At 34.2% G+C, this 18814-nt stretch overlaps 2 protein-coding genes across 3 annotated transcripts in view; one reads left to right on the top strand and one right to left on the bottom strand.

Moving 5' to 3' along the window:
• The window catches only part of LOC148280613 (insulin-like receptor), a 226023-nt gene extending 220767 nt beyond the window's left edge, over positions 1–5256 (top strand). Inside the window, exons 17-25 of the mRNA XM_088228122.1 lie at positions 184–335; positions 655–816; positions 1149–1403; positions 1490–1578; positions 2588–2804; positions 2906–3124; positions 3210–3290; positions 3526–3772; positions 4159–5256. Coding sequence (XP_088084248.1) covers positions 184–335; positions 655–816; positions 1149–1403; positions 1490–1578; positions 2588–2804; positions 2906–3124; positions 3210–3290; positions 3526–3772; positions 4159–4481 — 1745 coding nt within the window. The 3' untranslated portion in view covers positions 4482–5256. The remainder of the gene's footprint in view (positions 1–183; positions 336–654; positions 817–1148; positions 1404–1489; positions 1579–2587; positions 2805–2905; positions 3125–3209; positions 3291–3525; positions 3773–4158) is intronic.
• Positions 5257–12224: 6968 nt separating this feature from the next.
• On the bottom strand, positions 12225–18615 carry LOC148280612 (alpha- and gamma-adaptin-binding protein p34). Of its 2 annotated transcripts, none has more exons than XM_088228127.1 (4): positions 18512–18615; positions 17312–17502; positions 13237–13561; positions 12225–12533 (listed from the first exon to the last, which is right to left on the bottom strand). In XM_088228127.1, exons 3-4 carry the CDS (start codon positions 13520–13522, stop codon positions 12352–12354), a joined length of 468 nt encoding a protein of 155 aa, XP_088084253.1. In that variant the 5' UTR covers positions 13523–13561; positions 17312–17502; positions 18512–18615; the 3' UTR covers positions 12225–12351. The 2 variants fall into 2 exon arrangements, with proteins under 2 accessions (XP_088084253.1, XP_088084252.1); XM_088228126.1 differs by lacking the exon at positions 18512–18615 and adding an exon at positions 17588–18244.
• Between the last annotated feature and the right edge of the window lie 199 nt (positions 18616–18814).

Genomic DNA, 18814 nt, shown 5'->3' with positions numbered 1-18814 from the left:
GTCTAATTTTAATGTTTAAAGGAAGCTTATATAGCTTTGAAACCGGTGGTAAAAAAATAAAATAAGTGCTGAAAAAGCAAAGTTGTTTTATTTTAATTATAATGAATAACCACAAAGCGAGTGCTTCAAATTATATTAATCATAGTATATTTTATATAAGACGGTATGTTTTGTATTGGACAGAGGGGGCAGATGATGTGATGGGGGTGCTTGTGAGAGTTCAGCAGTCCAACCAGTCGCTGGGGGTTGTAAGGCTCGAGTGGCAAGAGCCCCCGCGCCCTAACGGCCTCATCGTTACTTATCACATTCAGTACAAAAGAATCGACCTGGAGAATGTAAGTGTACCGAAATCTTTGTTTTTATCCTTTATATTCATTAGCCCTGCTAGAATAATCGGTTGTCAGTGCCAAAATATAAATCATTGAATTACCCGCGGGACCGGTTTGAACCTTTGAATCTGTTGTACCGCGCAGCAAAGTAATTACTGTAATGAAAGAAGAAAATTTAATAGTTTAGGTGCATGAGTATGATAAGTATTCTTTCATCCTTCTCCTTAGAAAGGAACAAAGAAAAAAATTTAACTTCTAACAAAGAAAAAACTCATATTGATAGACATAATAAAATGTGTAATTTTGTTTGACTTTGTATTTGCAGCATAGTCCCACTACAGAATGTATAACTAGACAACAGTTCAAGAACGGAGGGAAATCCTACACCATCAAGAGCCTTAATTCTGGTAACTACAGTATACGTGTCATGGCCACATCACTTGCTGGGAATGGAAACTATTCTGCATACAAATACTTTTTAATCGAGGTATGTTAATACGTAGCACCAATCTATCTTTAATACATTAATTAATTAAAATTTATAAATGCTGAGAGTTTTGACTTATGTAAAGTTAATAAATTTGTAAAATAACTTATCTAGTATCGAACGACCACAAGCTACCCTTTTATGACCGTATGCTGAGTCTAGAAATGACTCAAAACCACCACAGAGTGCATTAATTTTAGATACATTTAAATAGTACCAGGTGCGCCCTCGACATGTAACTGTCAATGTGCCGCGAGTAAAGGATCATTTCATTTATGTTTAGGATTTCATTTTCCTCCAAGAACTTTGTCAACAAAATTGTGATTTTTCAGGAGACTCGAAGTGGACTAGGAGGGGGCGCAATAGCTGGGATAGTAGTGAGCGTGCTGATAGCAGTAGGCCTCCTGGTACTTCTGGCCCTTTACGCGTTGCGCTGCCTGCCGTCCCCACCCGCCATGCCGACTACTAAGCTCATCGCGTCGGTCAACCCCGAGTATGTGACCTCAGTGTACGTGCCGGACGGGTGGGAGGTGGCGCGTGACCGCATCGAGCTGCACAAGGACCTCGGTCAGGGCTCCTTTGGAATGGTACATTACTCTTTTATTTTTGTCATTTTTATTTACTTATTATTAAAAAGAAAAATACATATAAATCAGGTACATATTATTTTTAGGTTTATGAAGGTTATGCAAAAGATTTGGGTAGCGATGGGTCTGGAACAAGGTGTGCTGTGAAGACAGTTAATGAACATGCTACAGACAGGTGAGTGTTAGCTGTGGTCGATACATTTATTTATTATAGGCAAGCATCTTTTGGTAATGTACCTTATCTAGGATATTTAAAAAAATATATATCCAAGTTGTTCTTAAATTATTTGACTGTAGTTGGATGAATAACCATTTTTAGCGAGTAATTCCAGTTGAAACTACTCTGTTAGAAAAGGTAAATTTTTTCAGGGTTGAGGTAAAATTGGGGACAATAGAACTTCCAGTGATGACTCTGCGAACAGGTGTTTGATAGAATCAATACATCTTTTACAATAGGCAATCGTAGTGACCTTTTAGTATTTTCTATGTCCCTAGCAACTCTCCCTTCTTCCTTTGTTCTTCCGACGAAGTTAGTCCCGGTGCTTTTGATCCATCATGATAGGGCATCCTTTTTAACAAGTTAGGGATTTTGCTCTCTCCAAATGCATTGCATATTATACATGCATATAATACTTATCCTTGTCTTTACTATCTGCTTAGAGATTTATGCGCCTCCACTCTTCAAGTTTTATTATAATTTGAGATTAGCGACAGAAATAAATTTAGGGATTTCATAAGAATGCAAATACACAGGAACCTCTTTTTACACAAGGAATATGCTCCACTCAAAACCGTGTAACAAAAGTATTCTAAAAAAGAACAATGGTGGATAGGTTTTCTTGTATAAAAATCATTTCAGGATTAAAAAAAAAAAGAAGTTGTTTATTGCGCCTTAGTTTTGTTAAAAAATATAACATGGCAACAAAATACTTCAAAAATTGTATCAAAGATTATTTGCTTTCATATTTATTATATTATATGCCTTTTTTACTTCCCAGTAAAAGAGCGATGCAGGGAATAAAAAAAAACTAATTGTATAAATATATTGCTGTTCCGCATCGTTCGATGAATTTTTGTACTATGTTATTTAAAAAGACATGTAAAAAGAGGTTCCAGTGAACATACAATATGTTTTCTAATATCAAAACACTAGTCATGTACAATGTGTATGTGTATTAATCTAGGGAACGAATCGAGTTCTTAAATGAGGCTAGCGTGATGAAGGCTTTTGATACGGCACACGTTGTACGGCTACTCGGAGTAGTGTCTCGAGGGCAGCCGACACTTGTCATCATGGAGTTGATGGCCAACGGAGATCTAAAAAGCTTCCTTCGCTCACACCGCCCCGATCAGGAGAAGCCAAGAGCAGCCCAGCCACCATCGCTATCTCGTATACTCCAGGTATCATAAATGTTATATTTTGCATTTTAAGTTTGATATTAAAGTCAGCTTTTTCTATAGGAGTGCGATTGCTTAAAGCTAATTACAAAATATTTTTACAGATGGCCATGGAAATAGCAGATGGTATGGCCTACTTAGCTGCGAAGAAGTTTGTCCACCGCGACCTGGCGGCACGCAACTGTATGGTGGCTGAAGACCTCACTGTGAAGGTGGGAGACTTTGGGATGACTCGAGACATTTACGAGACTGACTACTACCGTAAGGGCTCCAAGGGATTACTCCCAGTGAGGTGGATGAGTCCCGAGAGCTTAAAGGATGGGGTTAGTTACTTTTTGTCAAGTAAAATATAATGTATGTTATTTTTTTTATTTTTAGTTACTTATTCATTGTGTTTTCTTATTTTAGGTGTTTACGAGTAGCAGTGATGTGTGGAGTTACGGAGTAGTCTTATGGGAGATGGCTACCCTAGCTTCGCAACCTTACCAGGTATGTCACCATCTATATAATGAAATTATTTTATCCTTTTCCTTAAAACATAATATGGGAATATTTTTTTGTTGTTAAGACTTGGAGAATTATAAAATTTAAAAAAAAATCCTTACAGTTGATAAGTAACTCTGAAATTGTCAGTTTGATTATTCAAAATTAAAGTTCTTATATTTATTTATTGGAATGCAATTTTATTTTAAGATGATAATTATTATAAAATGATTTGTTGCAGGGACTGAGTAACGATCAAGTGTTGAGATACGTTATAGAGGGAGGAGTAATGGAACGTCCCGAAAACTGTCCGGACCGGCTTTATCAATTGATGCAGCTGACCTGGCAACACAGACCCACCTCCCGACCCTCCTTCTTGCAGCTGGTGGCAATTCTCGTTGGAGATGCTAATGACACCTTTCGCACAAACTCCTTCTTCTTCAGTCCGCAAGGCCAGGAGTTGTTGCACACAGCGCAGCCGCAAGCAGGTAATTATTATTTACAATTATTGCCTATGAGAAAGTTTAGTGGAAATATTTTCTTGCACGCAGTAAAAATTAGAGCATTTAAATTTACGGCAAAGTTTCTTGAAAATGTATGAAAAAATTATAAACATTAACTACTTTGAATGATGTCACGAGTTCTTGTGAATTAATCAACGATCGAGTGTTGTGATAGATTTTTGGTTTACGGGAAGCCAATTCACCAATCAGCGGAACTCACCATAAAGAACTTGTGATGTCACCAGGCAGAGTAATTCAAAAATTGGCTTAGTTTGATAAGTCTATTAACAAATAATTTTAAAAACCACTGAACTTCCTCATTATATGAAGTATTTTGCTAGATTCGTTCTAATACATTTCTTTGTTAACAGGAGCGATTGAGGAGGCAGAGGCTTCCGTGTCGGCAGGACAGCTGGGCGATCCTTGGGCGCATCGCATGGCGTCGTCCCTGGCCAGCGATAGTTCGCCCTCGCCACGTCCTTCTCCGTCGTACCGGGACATGATTAGCCTCGCACCCTACGGCGATGCGCGCGCCGAGCCGCACGAGACGGAGGCGCTGGTGGGCATGTCACAGCCTGCTCCTCCACCACCTGCAGGGCCTGCGCCCTCCTCACCGACCCAGACGCTGCCTAACGGCTACCTTCCTCGCACCAAGAATGGGAACCCGTCCTCCCTCGGCTCGTCGCGCTGCTAGCCCCGTAGCTTCCCGACAGAGGATTGTCTGATTACGTATATTTTAATTTAGATTTAGGCCGACCGAGTTCGGCAAAGCGATATATTTATAAAACCGGATGTACAAATTGACGCTTTTATTCCTCGGGCGGTGACGGCGCGATTGTATTCTCGTCACCCGCGAGTAGACGATTTAGAGAAATGGGAAGTGACAGAGAAGAATATCCTTAACATATTACCTCGTTAAAAATCAAAACCGTTATTATTATTTAAAAATAGAATCCGCAATGTCCGAGCGTTACGCGACGCAAGTTCGGAAGCGAATTTCCGTCGACTGAGCGAGCTAAGAAAATTTACAATTTTAGAATATTAGTTTATATATTTCGTTGTGCGTTCTGATTATTGTTTCCGTGTATAATATTTTTACGGTGGATTTATGGATAAGTAAACGAGTTCAACGAAGATATATTCCTATTTTAGTCTGATAACCTGTAGAAATATTTATTTTGCAATTGTTATCACTAAGCTTTTTATCTACTTTTACATTAAACTGAATTTTGGATTTTATATTTTGACTTGATCCTGCAACCAGACAGTACTGAGACTTGTACCACGTTACTTGGATCATTTTATTTTGACGATTGCTGTTCCTGCACTTTACACACTTTATATGAAATAGTAATAATACGGGTTTCCTGCATGTTTGTACGAGTATAAGTATAGAATATGATTGTGCCAATGTGAATATTACGTATGCTAGGGTGGCTGGCGGTGGCAGTAGAGAAATGTGTATCGGCTGAAGAGTGAACTCTCGGTTCTTAACACGGAAGTGGATGGATTGCAAGTCGTACTGTGTGTGTCGGTGATGTGCCTTTTCTCCGTGCTAATTACCCACTTGGAAATACTTATCAGTAAACATATATTATGTATAAGAGTTTGCGTCTGTGATGAAATTTTGAATATAAGATATTTGTACATTTTGTGTGTTGATTAGTAAATTATAATTTTGTATAGAAAATTTGCTCTTAATTTGTGAGTTGTAGGTTAGGACCAGTCGATTAAAGAAATATAGCTAGACTAGTCTTAGGTAGAAATGGGTAGCGAGCGATTACGCGACGGATGCGCGACGACTACACGGTTGCTACTTTTATTTTATAGGATAAATATTGTATCTGTACATAAATTGTCTGTAAGTTCCAAGCCTTATTTAATTGAATTAGGAAGCGCCAATACCGAGCGTCCGAGAACTGACGCTAGTGCAATTTCACCCATTGGACCAGAAAAAAGAAGCCATTTACTGTAGTCCAGTGCCATACCAGTCGACTGATGTTAGTCAGTCTAGTACGGAGGATGGCGAACAGGGTTCAATTAACGGTGTTTAATTATTAATCTAATTAAACTCAAATAAGATATTAATAAACCATCCTAATAATCTCGAATGAAGAAGTTCTGTATCGTATTGTTGGCGCTATGATCTTTTTTAAGTTTTGTATTTTTGAAATTGCTCCGCTTGTGACATATCAAGTTATTTTCCCCTTTTTCTTGGCGAGTTCTGCTGATTGGTCAGTTGACTTGCCGTAAACTGGAAATCTATCACAACTCTCTTATCATTGTTTGATTCGGAAGAACTAGTGACGTCGTTCAAAGTAGTTTGTTTTTATTAAAATCATTTTTATTATAAGTTTTCCAGAAACTTCGCCATACAATTTAATGCTTTAATATTTACCATGCGTAATAATACATTTTTATATCCAATTTTCCGTAGGGCCGAACTTCCGCATTAATCATATTTCTTTATTTATTCATATAAAGATAACTCTGAGGCCAAGAGCCCTGTGTTGAGTTGGGATACAACATAATGGAAAGTGGAAGCATCCGTATTATTAAAGAATACTAAAAATAAAAATTATGACATAAACATAAAATTGAATAAACGTCTGGATAACACGCTTAATATAAATGTAAGCAATGTCTCGCATCAGTCTCCTGCAATGATGTATACTAATGAATTTTATAATTGAGCATCGAAATGTTTGCCATCCTTTGTACTAGCACCGTGTGGAGTATCGGTGGCGGTCAGCTAACACAATAATTGCTTCATCTACATCAGCCTCTAGTGGCTAATATAATACGCAGTTGCTCTGGTGTCACTCGGGGCCCTATCGGAAGTCAGCTGGCTCGGTAGAAGCTCTGGTGCCACATTGGCCTCTAGTGGCAGTACTTGCGGTCTACAGTGGCATCGGCTTCCAGCAGCTGTCGAAAGTTGGTCTGGTGCCACATCAGCCTCTAACGGCAGCCCCACGTTGGCCCCCGGTGCCAGTTGACGGGCACGGTAGTCGCTCGAGTGCCATGTCCACCTTCAGTCGCAGTCTGAATATAGTTCCTCCAAAACCACAAACGGCAATCCCGTTTATCATTATTGCAATTTATTGTTATTATTATGAATTAATTATTGTGTATTTATAAATCTAATTAATTATTGTGTAACGTATCCTAAACTTAGTACCTATTACCTAATTATATTTTATACCACAATCAAATTATGTACATTTCTCAATAAACATGAAATATATTTCTGTATTTTTATTGTTTTTTTATAAACCCACTCCAGAACCTGACTTTTTTAGTTTGTGTACCCATCGTAAATAGCATTGAACCAATAGAAAATACAGTTTCTATTAAAAAATGTTTTATTGCAATAAAGCAACATAATTTATTTAAAAAATAAAAAAAAATACTAATTTTTAACAGTTAATAAAATAATAATAGTTTAGCTATGGGAGACTGAAATCTCTTTAAAAATGAGTTAAAACACATTCAGTAATATCGTTGAAAACTTCAATTTTTTTCATGGTCATAGCATAATTAAAATACCTTAATGCACCCCTTAATAAGATAATAAATTACAATTTAGTATTTAATATTTCGGTGTTTTGTACTGCTTTGGTAGTATCTAGTATTCTAATTTCTCATACATTTTCAATCGATTTGCAAAAGGGCCTATAAAACCCAGCAATAGTAGTTTACTGGGTAGGTAGCAGTGATTTTTTTTTTATACTTATAAGTTTTTCTAAAGGAATAACCCGCTAATCTTCCATTTAGAGGCTTGTCAGCAGATGAGATAGAGGGGATATATCGTGGACATACTGGGAAAAAACGTTAACTCGAAAAATTGCGGATTTGATTTAATGATGCAGTTTTGTAATGTTTTTAACGCTCTAAAAACTAGCAAAATACACTAACTCACATTAAATGTCATTTATCTGTAGTTTTAAAACTAAATTTAAGGTTAAGTCATATGACTTAATACCGGGCTTTTTATTCAGGCTAAAAGCTTTAAATAACTTAGTATTTACTTAATATAAAATTAAGAAAAGGAAAAATTAAAAACATGTTCTTAAATGAGCACTTAATATCTTACTACCCAGTCCTGCCATAAATATTGTTACAAACTGTTTTTATTATAATAAAAAGGCAATTAATTGTACAAAAGTTTTTTTTAATACTAGGCCAACATGCATATTCCACTAATTGAAAAAATATATTTTATTCAAAATGTCCCCCTCTTGCCTTCACACAGACCTTTAAACGTGACAGCTAATAGTCAATGGCAGCAGGCACGATATCCATGGGAAAATTGGCCACTGCTTTTTTCAAAGACCGTTTCAAGGTCTCCAAATTTGGATATCGTCTGCTACAGACCATGGTCTCTAACACTGACCACAATTTGTAGTCCAGCGGATTTAAATCTGGGCTTCCAGAAGGCCAATCTTAAGCTCTAATAAACTCCGGTATGTGATTTTCCAGCCATTGCTGGGTAGATTTTGCCTTAAGAGCTGGAGCAGAATCTTGCTGGAAGATCAAATGTCTCGAATTGAACATTGTGTCATTGAGAGGCTAACAACCTTCTTTAGAATGTCATCTTGGTACGATTTCGCACTTGTCTTCACACACTGCGCACAATGAGGCTCAGAAACCCCTTCGTAGGAGACACCCTACCAAATCATCACTGCTGCTGGATGATGACCTCTTTGAACTTTAGTAATGACTCAAGTGGCTTCTCGAGAGCTATGAGCATACACTCGATCATTTTACTTGTTGAAGTTTTCTTCGATGTTAAATATTTTTTCATCAGAAAACAGAATTTTACAGTGCAAATTATTTGCGTATCGTGAAATAAGTTTTTTTGCTCTGGTCTTCCTAATGTCCCTTAAAGATGGAGTAAGCAAATGACCAGTGCTTCTTCGGTAAGCCCCCATCTTTAGGTCAGATTTGATGATGCGAGACATACTTTGAGTCAATATATTCATCTCCCTGGACAAGATTTTTTTTTTACAGAGCGAATTTCTATGAATTCTGCTTCTGACAGCCTTAATAGCTCCTGGAGTCCGCACAGTTCGAGGAAGTCCAGATCTTTGTCGGTCTTCAGCACTTAGTTCGATACACAAACTGACGACTTATACCTGAAAGCTTTAGGGTGTTAAAAATGTCTCCCGGCTTCTTCCCAACTTTGTGTAACGGGATTACAGCGATTCGGTTTTCTTTAACACCCCACTCCATGTTTACTCGTTGACGTTCAACGACTGACTAATTATAGCAATAGCATAGGGGTTGGTATTTTACCTAAAAAAAGATTACGGGTCTCTACCTGCTATTGTTTACATGTAATGAATTTTTGAACTCGTGTAACAGTATTTATGGCAGGACTAGATAGGATTTGAGTTAAAGTTTTTTGCCAGCATAACCTCGATACGAAAGGAGGTAGTGAAAAATACACCACAACACCCAGACCAGTTGAGAAAAAATCTTTTATTGATTTTTTTCTCGCAATCAGCGGGAATCGAACCCGCGACGCCAGTTTCATAGTTGGCCATCTAACCAACTGTGCTACGGCGCTTGTTAAAGTAATATGTAATTGGCTATTTTTCTGTGGTTCTGTAAAAGTTATTTCTCTGCTTCAGCCGTTGACAATAGAAGATTATTACCAATAATCTATCAAATCAACTCAAACAGATTTATTAGTAACTTTGCTACATATGTAGCTATATTCTACACTATTTTAATACAATATTTGTACACAAGTTTATTAAAAAATACCATTATGACATTTAGTATGTATTATTTTCATTATAACTGAAATAAACACAAAGCACCGTGCCGATTCTAATACTAATGAATAATGTCAAAAATGGCCACGCCGAGTGCCGCATGTTCTGTCATACGTCAACTGTATACTATTTAAAAAAAATCTGGTTTGAAATACTATTATTCAAATGGTCAATCTTTAAATAATATCTGTAATCTGCAAGCTTACTTAAGAAGGAAAAAACAGCAACTGAGTTTTAAGAATTTAAATACAGGATACATATTTGTATGTATAATTAAGCTCAGGAAATCTGTTAGTTTCTTCGTTCAATGGGAACGGGCTGGGCGCCGATATTTATATTTATTTTTGGAGGAATATGTAAACGTTGACAGTAATTTATGATGATTAATATTTATTTTCCCCTAAATATAACTACTATAAAATATTTTTATCAACAGTCAAATATAATGGTAAGCGCATAACCGCTTATATGGATGATTCGCCCCCAGTAGGCAGCACAGATTAACTAGTAGAATCCGTTTTAAATCAAATTGTATGGGATGCTAAGGTCCTTGGTGAATCAGTAAGCAACGGAGTAGGCAGGGGCAGATCAGTGTTACAGGATGAGAGCCGAGGCATAATTAATTATTAAAAGTTTACCAAACATACTAGTTCTTTTCTTGATGTATTATTATTGCATTTTTTTGTTGTAAACTTTTTAAAAACATTTTTATGTTGCTGGAATTCTACTCGTCGATGCGGTTTGTAGCTGCGAGACTTTTTGTGATGTTAGCTTTTATATTATATCTAAATTAAACTTCAACTGTAAACGGGGTCTAAATTTTTAACTGTTCATGCGCTCTGAAGCTGCAGGACACGTAATCTAGATTCTATTAGTTAACGATTTTTTATTAATGAAAAACACTTTCTTCATTTTTTTGTGCAGTGTAAATAGGCGCTAGATTTCTAAATGTCCATGCGCTATGTAGCTGCCCTTGAGGTTATTTTCACAAAAACGGCGCTATATAAATTATCCAAATATATATATATATATAAGACGTGTTGTAATCTAGCTCTTATATAATTATTCATATTTTTCTCAATGGAAATGGGGAACTAAAATCTCAACCGCCTATGCGCTCTGTTGCTGCAAGGCGTGTTGGGGTGCTTATTGTACAGCGCCCTAGAGGTGATTTTCACAAAAATGGCGTGTATAAATTATCGTAAATAAATAAATAAGATGATTTAAAGACCACCAGGAATACTCTCGACTTCTGGCGCTAGGAATCTGCCTTGTAAAAGCCTAAATTAAGAGAGAATGTCAATTTTCGGGGTGTGGCAGGGAACGAGGTAAGTACAGATGGCAGATGGCAGACATCATATCGTACAAATGGTATATCAATGTACAAAAGTATGGTGTTAAAGGCATTGTGCATTGCACCCCGACTTTAAAACAGTGGTATCTGCAAATACCATATAGTTATGGTAGTTTGAGAATCTCAATCTGCTTGGAAAAATTAGGTTTTTAAGATGTGTTTTATTTTTTTTACGTGTTACTGTTAGAATTTAAACTTGCTTTCCTTTTAGCTTTTAAAACTTTTGACAAATACAATTGTTCTGCATTTAAATCTCAAAAATGAGAAATTTGCACTTACTTTGATTTTACACTCACAGTGCGGACTAATGTCTAAACATTTACTCTTTATTACACACAATGAGGAAGTTCAGTGCTAGGGGAAATTGGATTTAAAAAATATTTCCTTACACGCGGTAAATTAGAGCATTCAAGTAATCATTCGGCGAAGTTTCTTAAAATTGCATGAAAAGGTTAATAAAAAATGGTTTTAATTAAAATGAACTATTTTAAATCGTCACAGGTTCACATGAACACGTGCTTACAATACTCAAACAATTATACAGTTGTGATAGATTTCTGGTTTCCGAGTAGCCATGTTTTTCGACATTTAGCGTGTTTTGATGGGTACGGAGTATTACTTTTAAATGTCAGGAAAACTCGCCGACTTAAACTTGTAACATCACGAGCGGTGGAGTTTCAAAACTACAAAACTTTAAAAGATCATAGTGATGATAATGCCATACATAAAATAAAATAAAATTTGGCTTAGTTTGAAAGTCTTAACAAATAAAAAATTTAAAAACCACTGAATTTCCTCATTCATCTTTCCACCCATGCGTCCTTTTTTATTCCATGTCACAAAGAGGAACTTCAGCCCTACGGGAAATTAGATACAAAAAATGTTTCCTTGCGCGGGGTAAAAATTAGAGCATTAAATTGTAGCGCAAAGTTTCTTGAAAATGTACGGAAAAAATAATAAAAAATATTTTATTAAAAACGCACTACTTTGAATGACGTCACTGGTTCATGTGAATCAACCTATGATCTGAGAGCTATGGAAGATTTCCGGTCTGCTTGTCGCTTCTGGACCAATGGGAAGAACTGAATGAGAATAAGCGGAAATGAACCTCTGACGTTACACGCGGAGTTATTTCAGAAATACAAAACTTTAAAAAATCTTAGCGCTGGTAATACGATATATAAAAATTAAAAAATGTATTTTTTATATTAGTTTAATAGTCTATTAACAAATAATAATAATAAAAAACTACTGAACTTCCTCATTCTACATTCCTGCATTTCACCCCTTCGAGAAGAGCAACTTAACGGATTGCAAACCTCATTCTATAATTAACCAGCGCATCCACAGTTTGAACAACAAAAATAATATAAAAACAAAGTACTCCACGGATTAAAAAAAATTAAATTGGAAATTCTAATTTTAAGATATTAAGGTAAAATATCATCAAGTTCTTCTTCATCTCCTCCGATGGCCTTCCAAAACGTGGCAACAACTTGTTCAGCGCAATTCCGGCGATCTCTCAGAGGTAGGGATTGAATACTCTCCTTCATAGACTGCAGCTGGGAGAACAGTTCACTGAATTCTTCTGTATCTGTCTCCAAATTCAGATCTAGAAAAATATTAATATATTTTAAATTTAGATGGTATTAAAACAATACATTTTGATTTGGAAAAAAATATTGGTTCCAACAGCAGTAAAATAAGTAAAAATTCTCATTTATTACCCTAACGTAATGGTGTAGAACTGGAAGGGTTACCGTGATTTAAACTTATGCTACACCTTTATTTTTTATCAGTATGATGGGTTGTTTATCAGAATTTCATTTGAGTTGGAACAATTTAACAAATCTACACATCTAACTGGTTCGTTGCCACGAGTGCCAAAACTGTTGTGCTGTGTCAGGCCAAAAATGCGATATCTGGCAAGTGACATTTATAATTTTTTTTTCAATAACTAAAATATTTTAATATTTTTGTACAATTTACCATAAAACATATTTTAGGTGAAGTTTGTGTAATTTTACAAATTGGACATTTCTATTTTTTCCCTATACTATGTATTTTAATAACTAAAAACTGGCATACAGGTGCCCCTATAAAAAAATGGCTGGCTTTTAAAAGGTTAAATATGTCTTAAAAAATCTAGAGGTATAAAATGGTAGGTAAATTTATCTCCTATACAGGCACGCCTAACAAAAAAGAAATAAAAACAATTTTTGTCAAAGATTTTTTTTATAGTAAATTTTTTACGTAAATTAAAATGATTATTGTATAAAAGTAGTTTTTATTTTATTATCTCTATCTTAAGTTACCTGAATTCATGGCAGAAGGGTGAGTACCATTGGGTTTACAAGTGGATTTCATCTCGAGATTGGACCACGTGTGAGCCTCGAGAGCCTCTATAATTCTATCCACGCCCTTTTTATCCGGTATAATATCATTATAGTCTTCCGCTTCGGTGTCTTGTTCTTGTAGTTCTACCAGCTCGTATCCATTCTCAAGACACCAGTTTAAGGCTGTAGATTTACATACTCCTTTGGAATTATCATGTTGGAAACTATCACATACGAGCAGCACAACTTCTGGAATATCTTTCATGGAAGCATTCCATCTTTTTACTTCCTCAAATGACTCAACCTTGAAAAATAATAAAAAATACAGTGGCGAGTTTCTGTTTTTTTAATGCTGTTCCAGACGCGCCGGTTTTATTAAATTAATAAATAACTATAACTAGCTCCTTCATTTGAATTATTATATATTATTAGAATACAAAATATAGGGCCCCGGTATCTGTAAGCCAAGTGCTGAATCCTCAATAAAGATGAGTTGATTCACTTCACTGTCAGGTTCGGCCTTGTTTATACCAGGGAAAATATAGAATTTAATGCATTTAATTATTTATGTGTGTTTAATATGTGCATTGTTATCACTGTATGTGCGCGCAGTGGTGTCTACTGCTGACTAAATGAGAACGCAACTATTTACGTGGCCGGCCGCTAGGTAGAGGAAGAGTGGGGGTGCTGAATTATCCGGCCTCCCTTACCCCCTCTCGCTGGGAACGCGGTTGAAAAAATACAAAAATGTGATCCCGAACTTGTGCAAAGCGTGCTCTAAGGCCCCTTTGCCGTAGTCTTTAGTAGACTACCTAATTTCGCTCCTTATTTTATTAATTACCACAATTCTTTATGTGTAATTTATCAGAGAGTACCCACATAATACATATATATTTATCGAATAAAACTCTAATGTGTTAGACAATAACGAGGTTTGTCAGGAGAAAAATGCCATCAATTTGAGGTTAAACTTCATGCGTTGACAATTACTGTCCGTATGCCTCATAAATCACCTCATCACAAGAAGATGGTGGAAAACAATGACTGACGCAACTATCCAAGATTACTAACGAGGATCATGAGCTCCAAATCCATTAAGGATGCAGGATGATTTACATGAAATCGATCAATGGACGAATCTTTACAAATTCTCTGCGCTGCGAATTTTTAACTTTTCCCATTTTGCCACTTGCTAGAAAAATACTATAATTTGAATAATTTTTGTGTTTAATTTATCTGAAACATAATTTTCTATTTAAATTTAACTTCGTTAAGATTACCTGCAAAGGTTTATTGAATTCAAACATTATTTAATTAATATTCAGTATTTTTTTATAAATAAAACAGAAGTCAATGGTGCCATTTTTTTATGTAAGATAGTATATTTTTATGATAATGAAAAGATTGTGTTGTGCAAATTCACAATATGTTTTGATGAAAATTCTTCTTTTGTTTGAAGATCATTTAGTATTTTCCTTTAATGCTCTGATTATAAATTTCTCTACAAAAATGGATTTCATTTTATCAAGTCAGGTATTTTAGTTGATATTGGATTTTGCAAATCTGAATATTTAGTTTATATTGTATTTAAGGAAGTGTTATTCTAGATTTTTTAGATTATGCTTCGGAAAATATTATGCTAGATTTTAAACTGTATTTACAAAATAAACATACTTTTATTTCTTTATTCTGATCGCCATGCATTTAATTTATAATTGATATAATTGACAGGCACCATAATTGGTTAGACGGCTAACTGTGAAACTGGCGTCGCGGGTTCCATTCCTGCCAGTTGCAAGAAAAAAAATCTAAAAAAGATTTTTTCTTTGTCTGGATGTTGTGACGTATTTTTCATTACCTCCTTCTATATCCCCTCTATCCCACATGCTGATAAGCCTCTAAATAGAGGCTTAGCGGGTTATTCCTTTAAAAATAAAAATAAATATCATTTTAGATATTTTATCATGTTTTCAGTTAGAAAGTTACTTTAGTCAGTCTATTTATTTATCTGCCTAATCCTAGGCAATTTCTCATTTAGTGGGGTCTTCTTTGCTTTTGATTGAGCTAGACACAGCTAGAGCTAGAACACGGGGGCCAATATCAGCTATTTATTTTTATCCTTATTTTATCTTACCTTCCAGCCACACCAAATTTGTATTATATTTATTTCATGTTTTCCCTTATAATCTCCTCTTATTAGATTGGATGAAAATTTATTTTATTTACAGTCCCCCTTTCTGGGATTTCTCCAATATATATTTTTTAAAGTCCGCTAGAAGACAACTATTATGGTTGGAAAGGAAGATTTTATATGGTTGATTCTTGCCCAGCCATTGTAAATGATCCTATGAGTATCTACATGAGTAAGGAAGGCTAGCACTCTTTGTGTTACAATATATAATATATATACATATTATGTAATGCAACTAATGTTTTGAAAACAATTATGATAAATGGATACATAAAAAAAACATATGTATGTATTAAATGTAATAGATAATATCGTGGGATAATTACTACATCTAGGTAACTTTAAAATCAGCATTTGTGAGTTACCCACTAAAATAGAAAAGTCGTGCACTCAAATCATCATAATATTATGATTTTAATGAATCATGACTTACCTATTTGTAGTATTCATAGAGGAAGATGCAAATATGTGTTTTTAGTGGGTACCTCAAAAATGCTGGTTTTTGAAGCTACCTAGTGGTAGTATTTACCCCACAATACGATGATATACTTTATTGCTTATAAATTTGTATAAACCAGATCTAAATTTGTTGTGAGCTATTCGTATTTAAATTTATTGCAACAGAGAGGGAAAACAGTTCTAAGAAGGGAATATGGAAGTCTAGGCATTTACAGGGCTTATGACCTGTCATTGGTTGGTTTAAGTGGCCACTTTACACACTGTGTAACATTCACCATTCTGCATATGTTTAAACATCCACATTTCTTCAAATCTTCCATCTGTTGACTTTTGCTAAGTAAAAGAGCTGAAACCTTTATCATGCGGATGAGATTCATCCGGCTGAACCAATTCAACTACTAGGCAATGCCTGAAAACAATTTTCCAATTTGTATACTTCTTTTACCAGTTAGTTGATTCAACAATGTTTTGAGTATGTCCAAATGTTTGCAGGCAGGCTGAATTTCCTCGCTGAATAACAGGGAGTTATATTACAATTCTATCGACGGGTCAGGACTTCATTTTATATTAAGGTTTACTAAATTGACGTAGAATTACTAACCAGTTTAAAACATGTAATTAAAGATGTTTTGACAGTTATTGTCAATAATTTTATTTATTTTTTAAAATTGGTAACTTACTCTAGTAAAAATACACATTTAACTATTTTTATTGTTTTATAACATTTAAACATGATTTTGAGGAACATCATAGATTTTACAAGAAAAGTCAAAAACAGTAAAGAATATCTAATGGAACATAAGCTTTTTTAAATTTCAAAACTTCAGAAAAGCCTTAAGAACACCTAATGGAATACAAGTATGCGTTATTGACTTCGAAAACTCTAGAATTCTAGAATAATTTGGAGAACTTTGGAAACTGCCTACTCCAATCTAGAACAATGTAAAAAACATCTAATGGAATGTAAAGGTTTTATAAACTTTGAAAATTCTAGAATAATCTGAAGTTTTTTTTTACTTTGAAAACTGGAGAATTCTAGAACAATCTGGAGACAATTTTTAAAATTTGAAATCTCTAATCTAATCTAGAGAAAGCCTAATGGAATACTAAGGTTTGTATAAACATTTAGAATTCTAGAACAATCTAGAGAACACTTGATGGAATATGGGCTTTTTTACTTTGAGAATACTAGAACAATCTAAAAAAAAACATCTAACAAAAACATGGAATACTGTTTTTTTTTTAATTCTAGAAGAATCTGGAGAGCAGTTAATGGATAAAACGTTTTAATTTAAAAACGCTCATCATAATTTATTTTAGGTGGCAAAATATGACGATACATGTTATTATTACTGATTGAGTATGCTGTATTCTGTTTGGTATTTTATAATAAAAAAAACTTACATCTTGAGTATCAAAGTAGAGAATGAGTGCTTCAACAGAATTTATATTTTTTTCTTGAATTGTAGCAGTATGATATATAGGGCAAATGTTGACACATGCTTTGTAATACTTTGTATCTATTTCCCAAGAATAACCTTCAAAATTTTCTCCCAAACAAAGTGTTTCTGGTAAATTGTCACACTTCAGAATTTCTGCAAATTAATGAAAAGCGATTATTAAACGGACACGTGTGATCAAACATAATAAATAAAAAGCATAAGACTTATCGATATTTACTTTTGACTATAAAATTAGGTTCTGTACATCCACCAACAATAACAACACACGGGGAATGCAGGTCCAACATTGTTATTCGAAAATTTCAACCCAGACAGTAAATATATTACAATTTACAATGAAAACACAAAAGTTTTCTAAATGATTACAATCACATTGCAATGACTAACATATTTCGACATTTCGTTTGTTTGATTGCTCCGACTTTTTTACTTTTGACGTTTTGAGTTTTGACGTTTGTCAAACCGAAAGTCAAAATAAAAACTAAATATAGAAAAAAAACGATCATAAAAATTGAATGTGTAAATTGTAAATTAAAAGGCTTATAATCAAGAATAGTCTAATAAGGCATAGTCTGCAGTACAAACAAAATGCCTAAAAACTTGAAAATATTCTTGAATTTATAATATTCAATTAGTTTTTACATTTTTTGTCTACCCAAATTGTTTTACAAATTCTAAAGTTTTAGTTAGTAAGCAAAGAAGATTTTTTGAATAAGTTTTTTGGAGTTGAATTAATGAACCCAGTTTAACTTATTAATCTCCGTGCCTTAGCAAAATAAAATGTGATTTTATAAATTATAGGTAACGCATAATTACAAAACCTATTGTTAACACTTAAGTATGATCGCACAAAGTAATTTACTTGCAGTCAATCTGAAAGTTTGTTTTATACCAGTTTATATCAAATCTCTTGTGGACATTTTTGCAACATAATAATTTATTTCTTCATTTTTATATTACAAAAATTGAATTTTGTCCGTTTTTTAAATATTTTTGGTAAACACAATACTAAGTCTATTAATCCTTTGTACTTGTTTCAAATATTTTTTTCTGCGTTTTTTTTAAACTCCACTTTATAATTTTGACTTGATTATTTGAATGCATATAAAGCGTGAAATAAATAATGAAAGTAAACACTTACATATTTAAAAAATATATATTTAGCCTAATAATTGCATTGCGGCTATAATGCTAAAAAGAAAATAACAAAATTTCTACCCCCTCATGAAAATAAAATTCAATGGGAACGTGATGGCAACACAGAATCGTCGGGTAGTTTCTAGAATGTTTACATCAATACAAAGAGATAACTTTTTGAGACAATATATAAATTGAGTAATAATTATTTAAATAAATTGCTATTATAATTCACTAAACTAATAAATAATGATTTTAATTATAGAAATAAGCGACAATAAAAGAGTTCAATATGTATTTCATCAAA

The sequence above is a fragment of the Micrasema longulum genome, unplaced genomic scaffold (assembly GCF_059751315.1).
Source record: "Micrasema longulum isolate JH-2025_06_02 unplaced genomic scaffold, ASM5975131v1 h1tg000561l, whole genome shotgun sequence".
Classification (NCBI taxonomy): Eukaryota; Metazoa; Arthropoda; class Insecta; order Trichoptera; family Brachycentridae; genus Micrasema; species Micrasema longulum.
The sequence above is the reverse complement of the archived record's forward strand: the minus strand, read 5'-3'. Positions and strand labels throughout refer to the sequence as shown.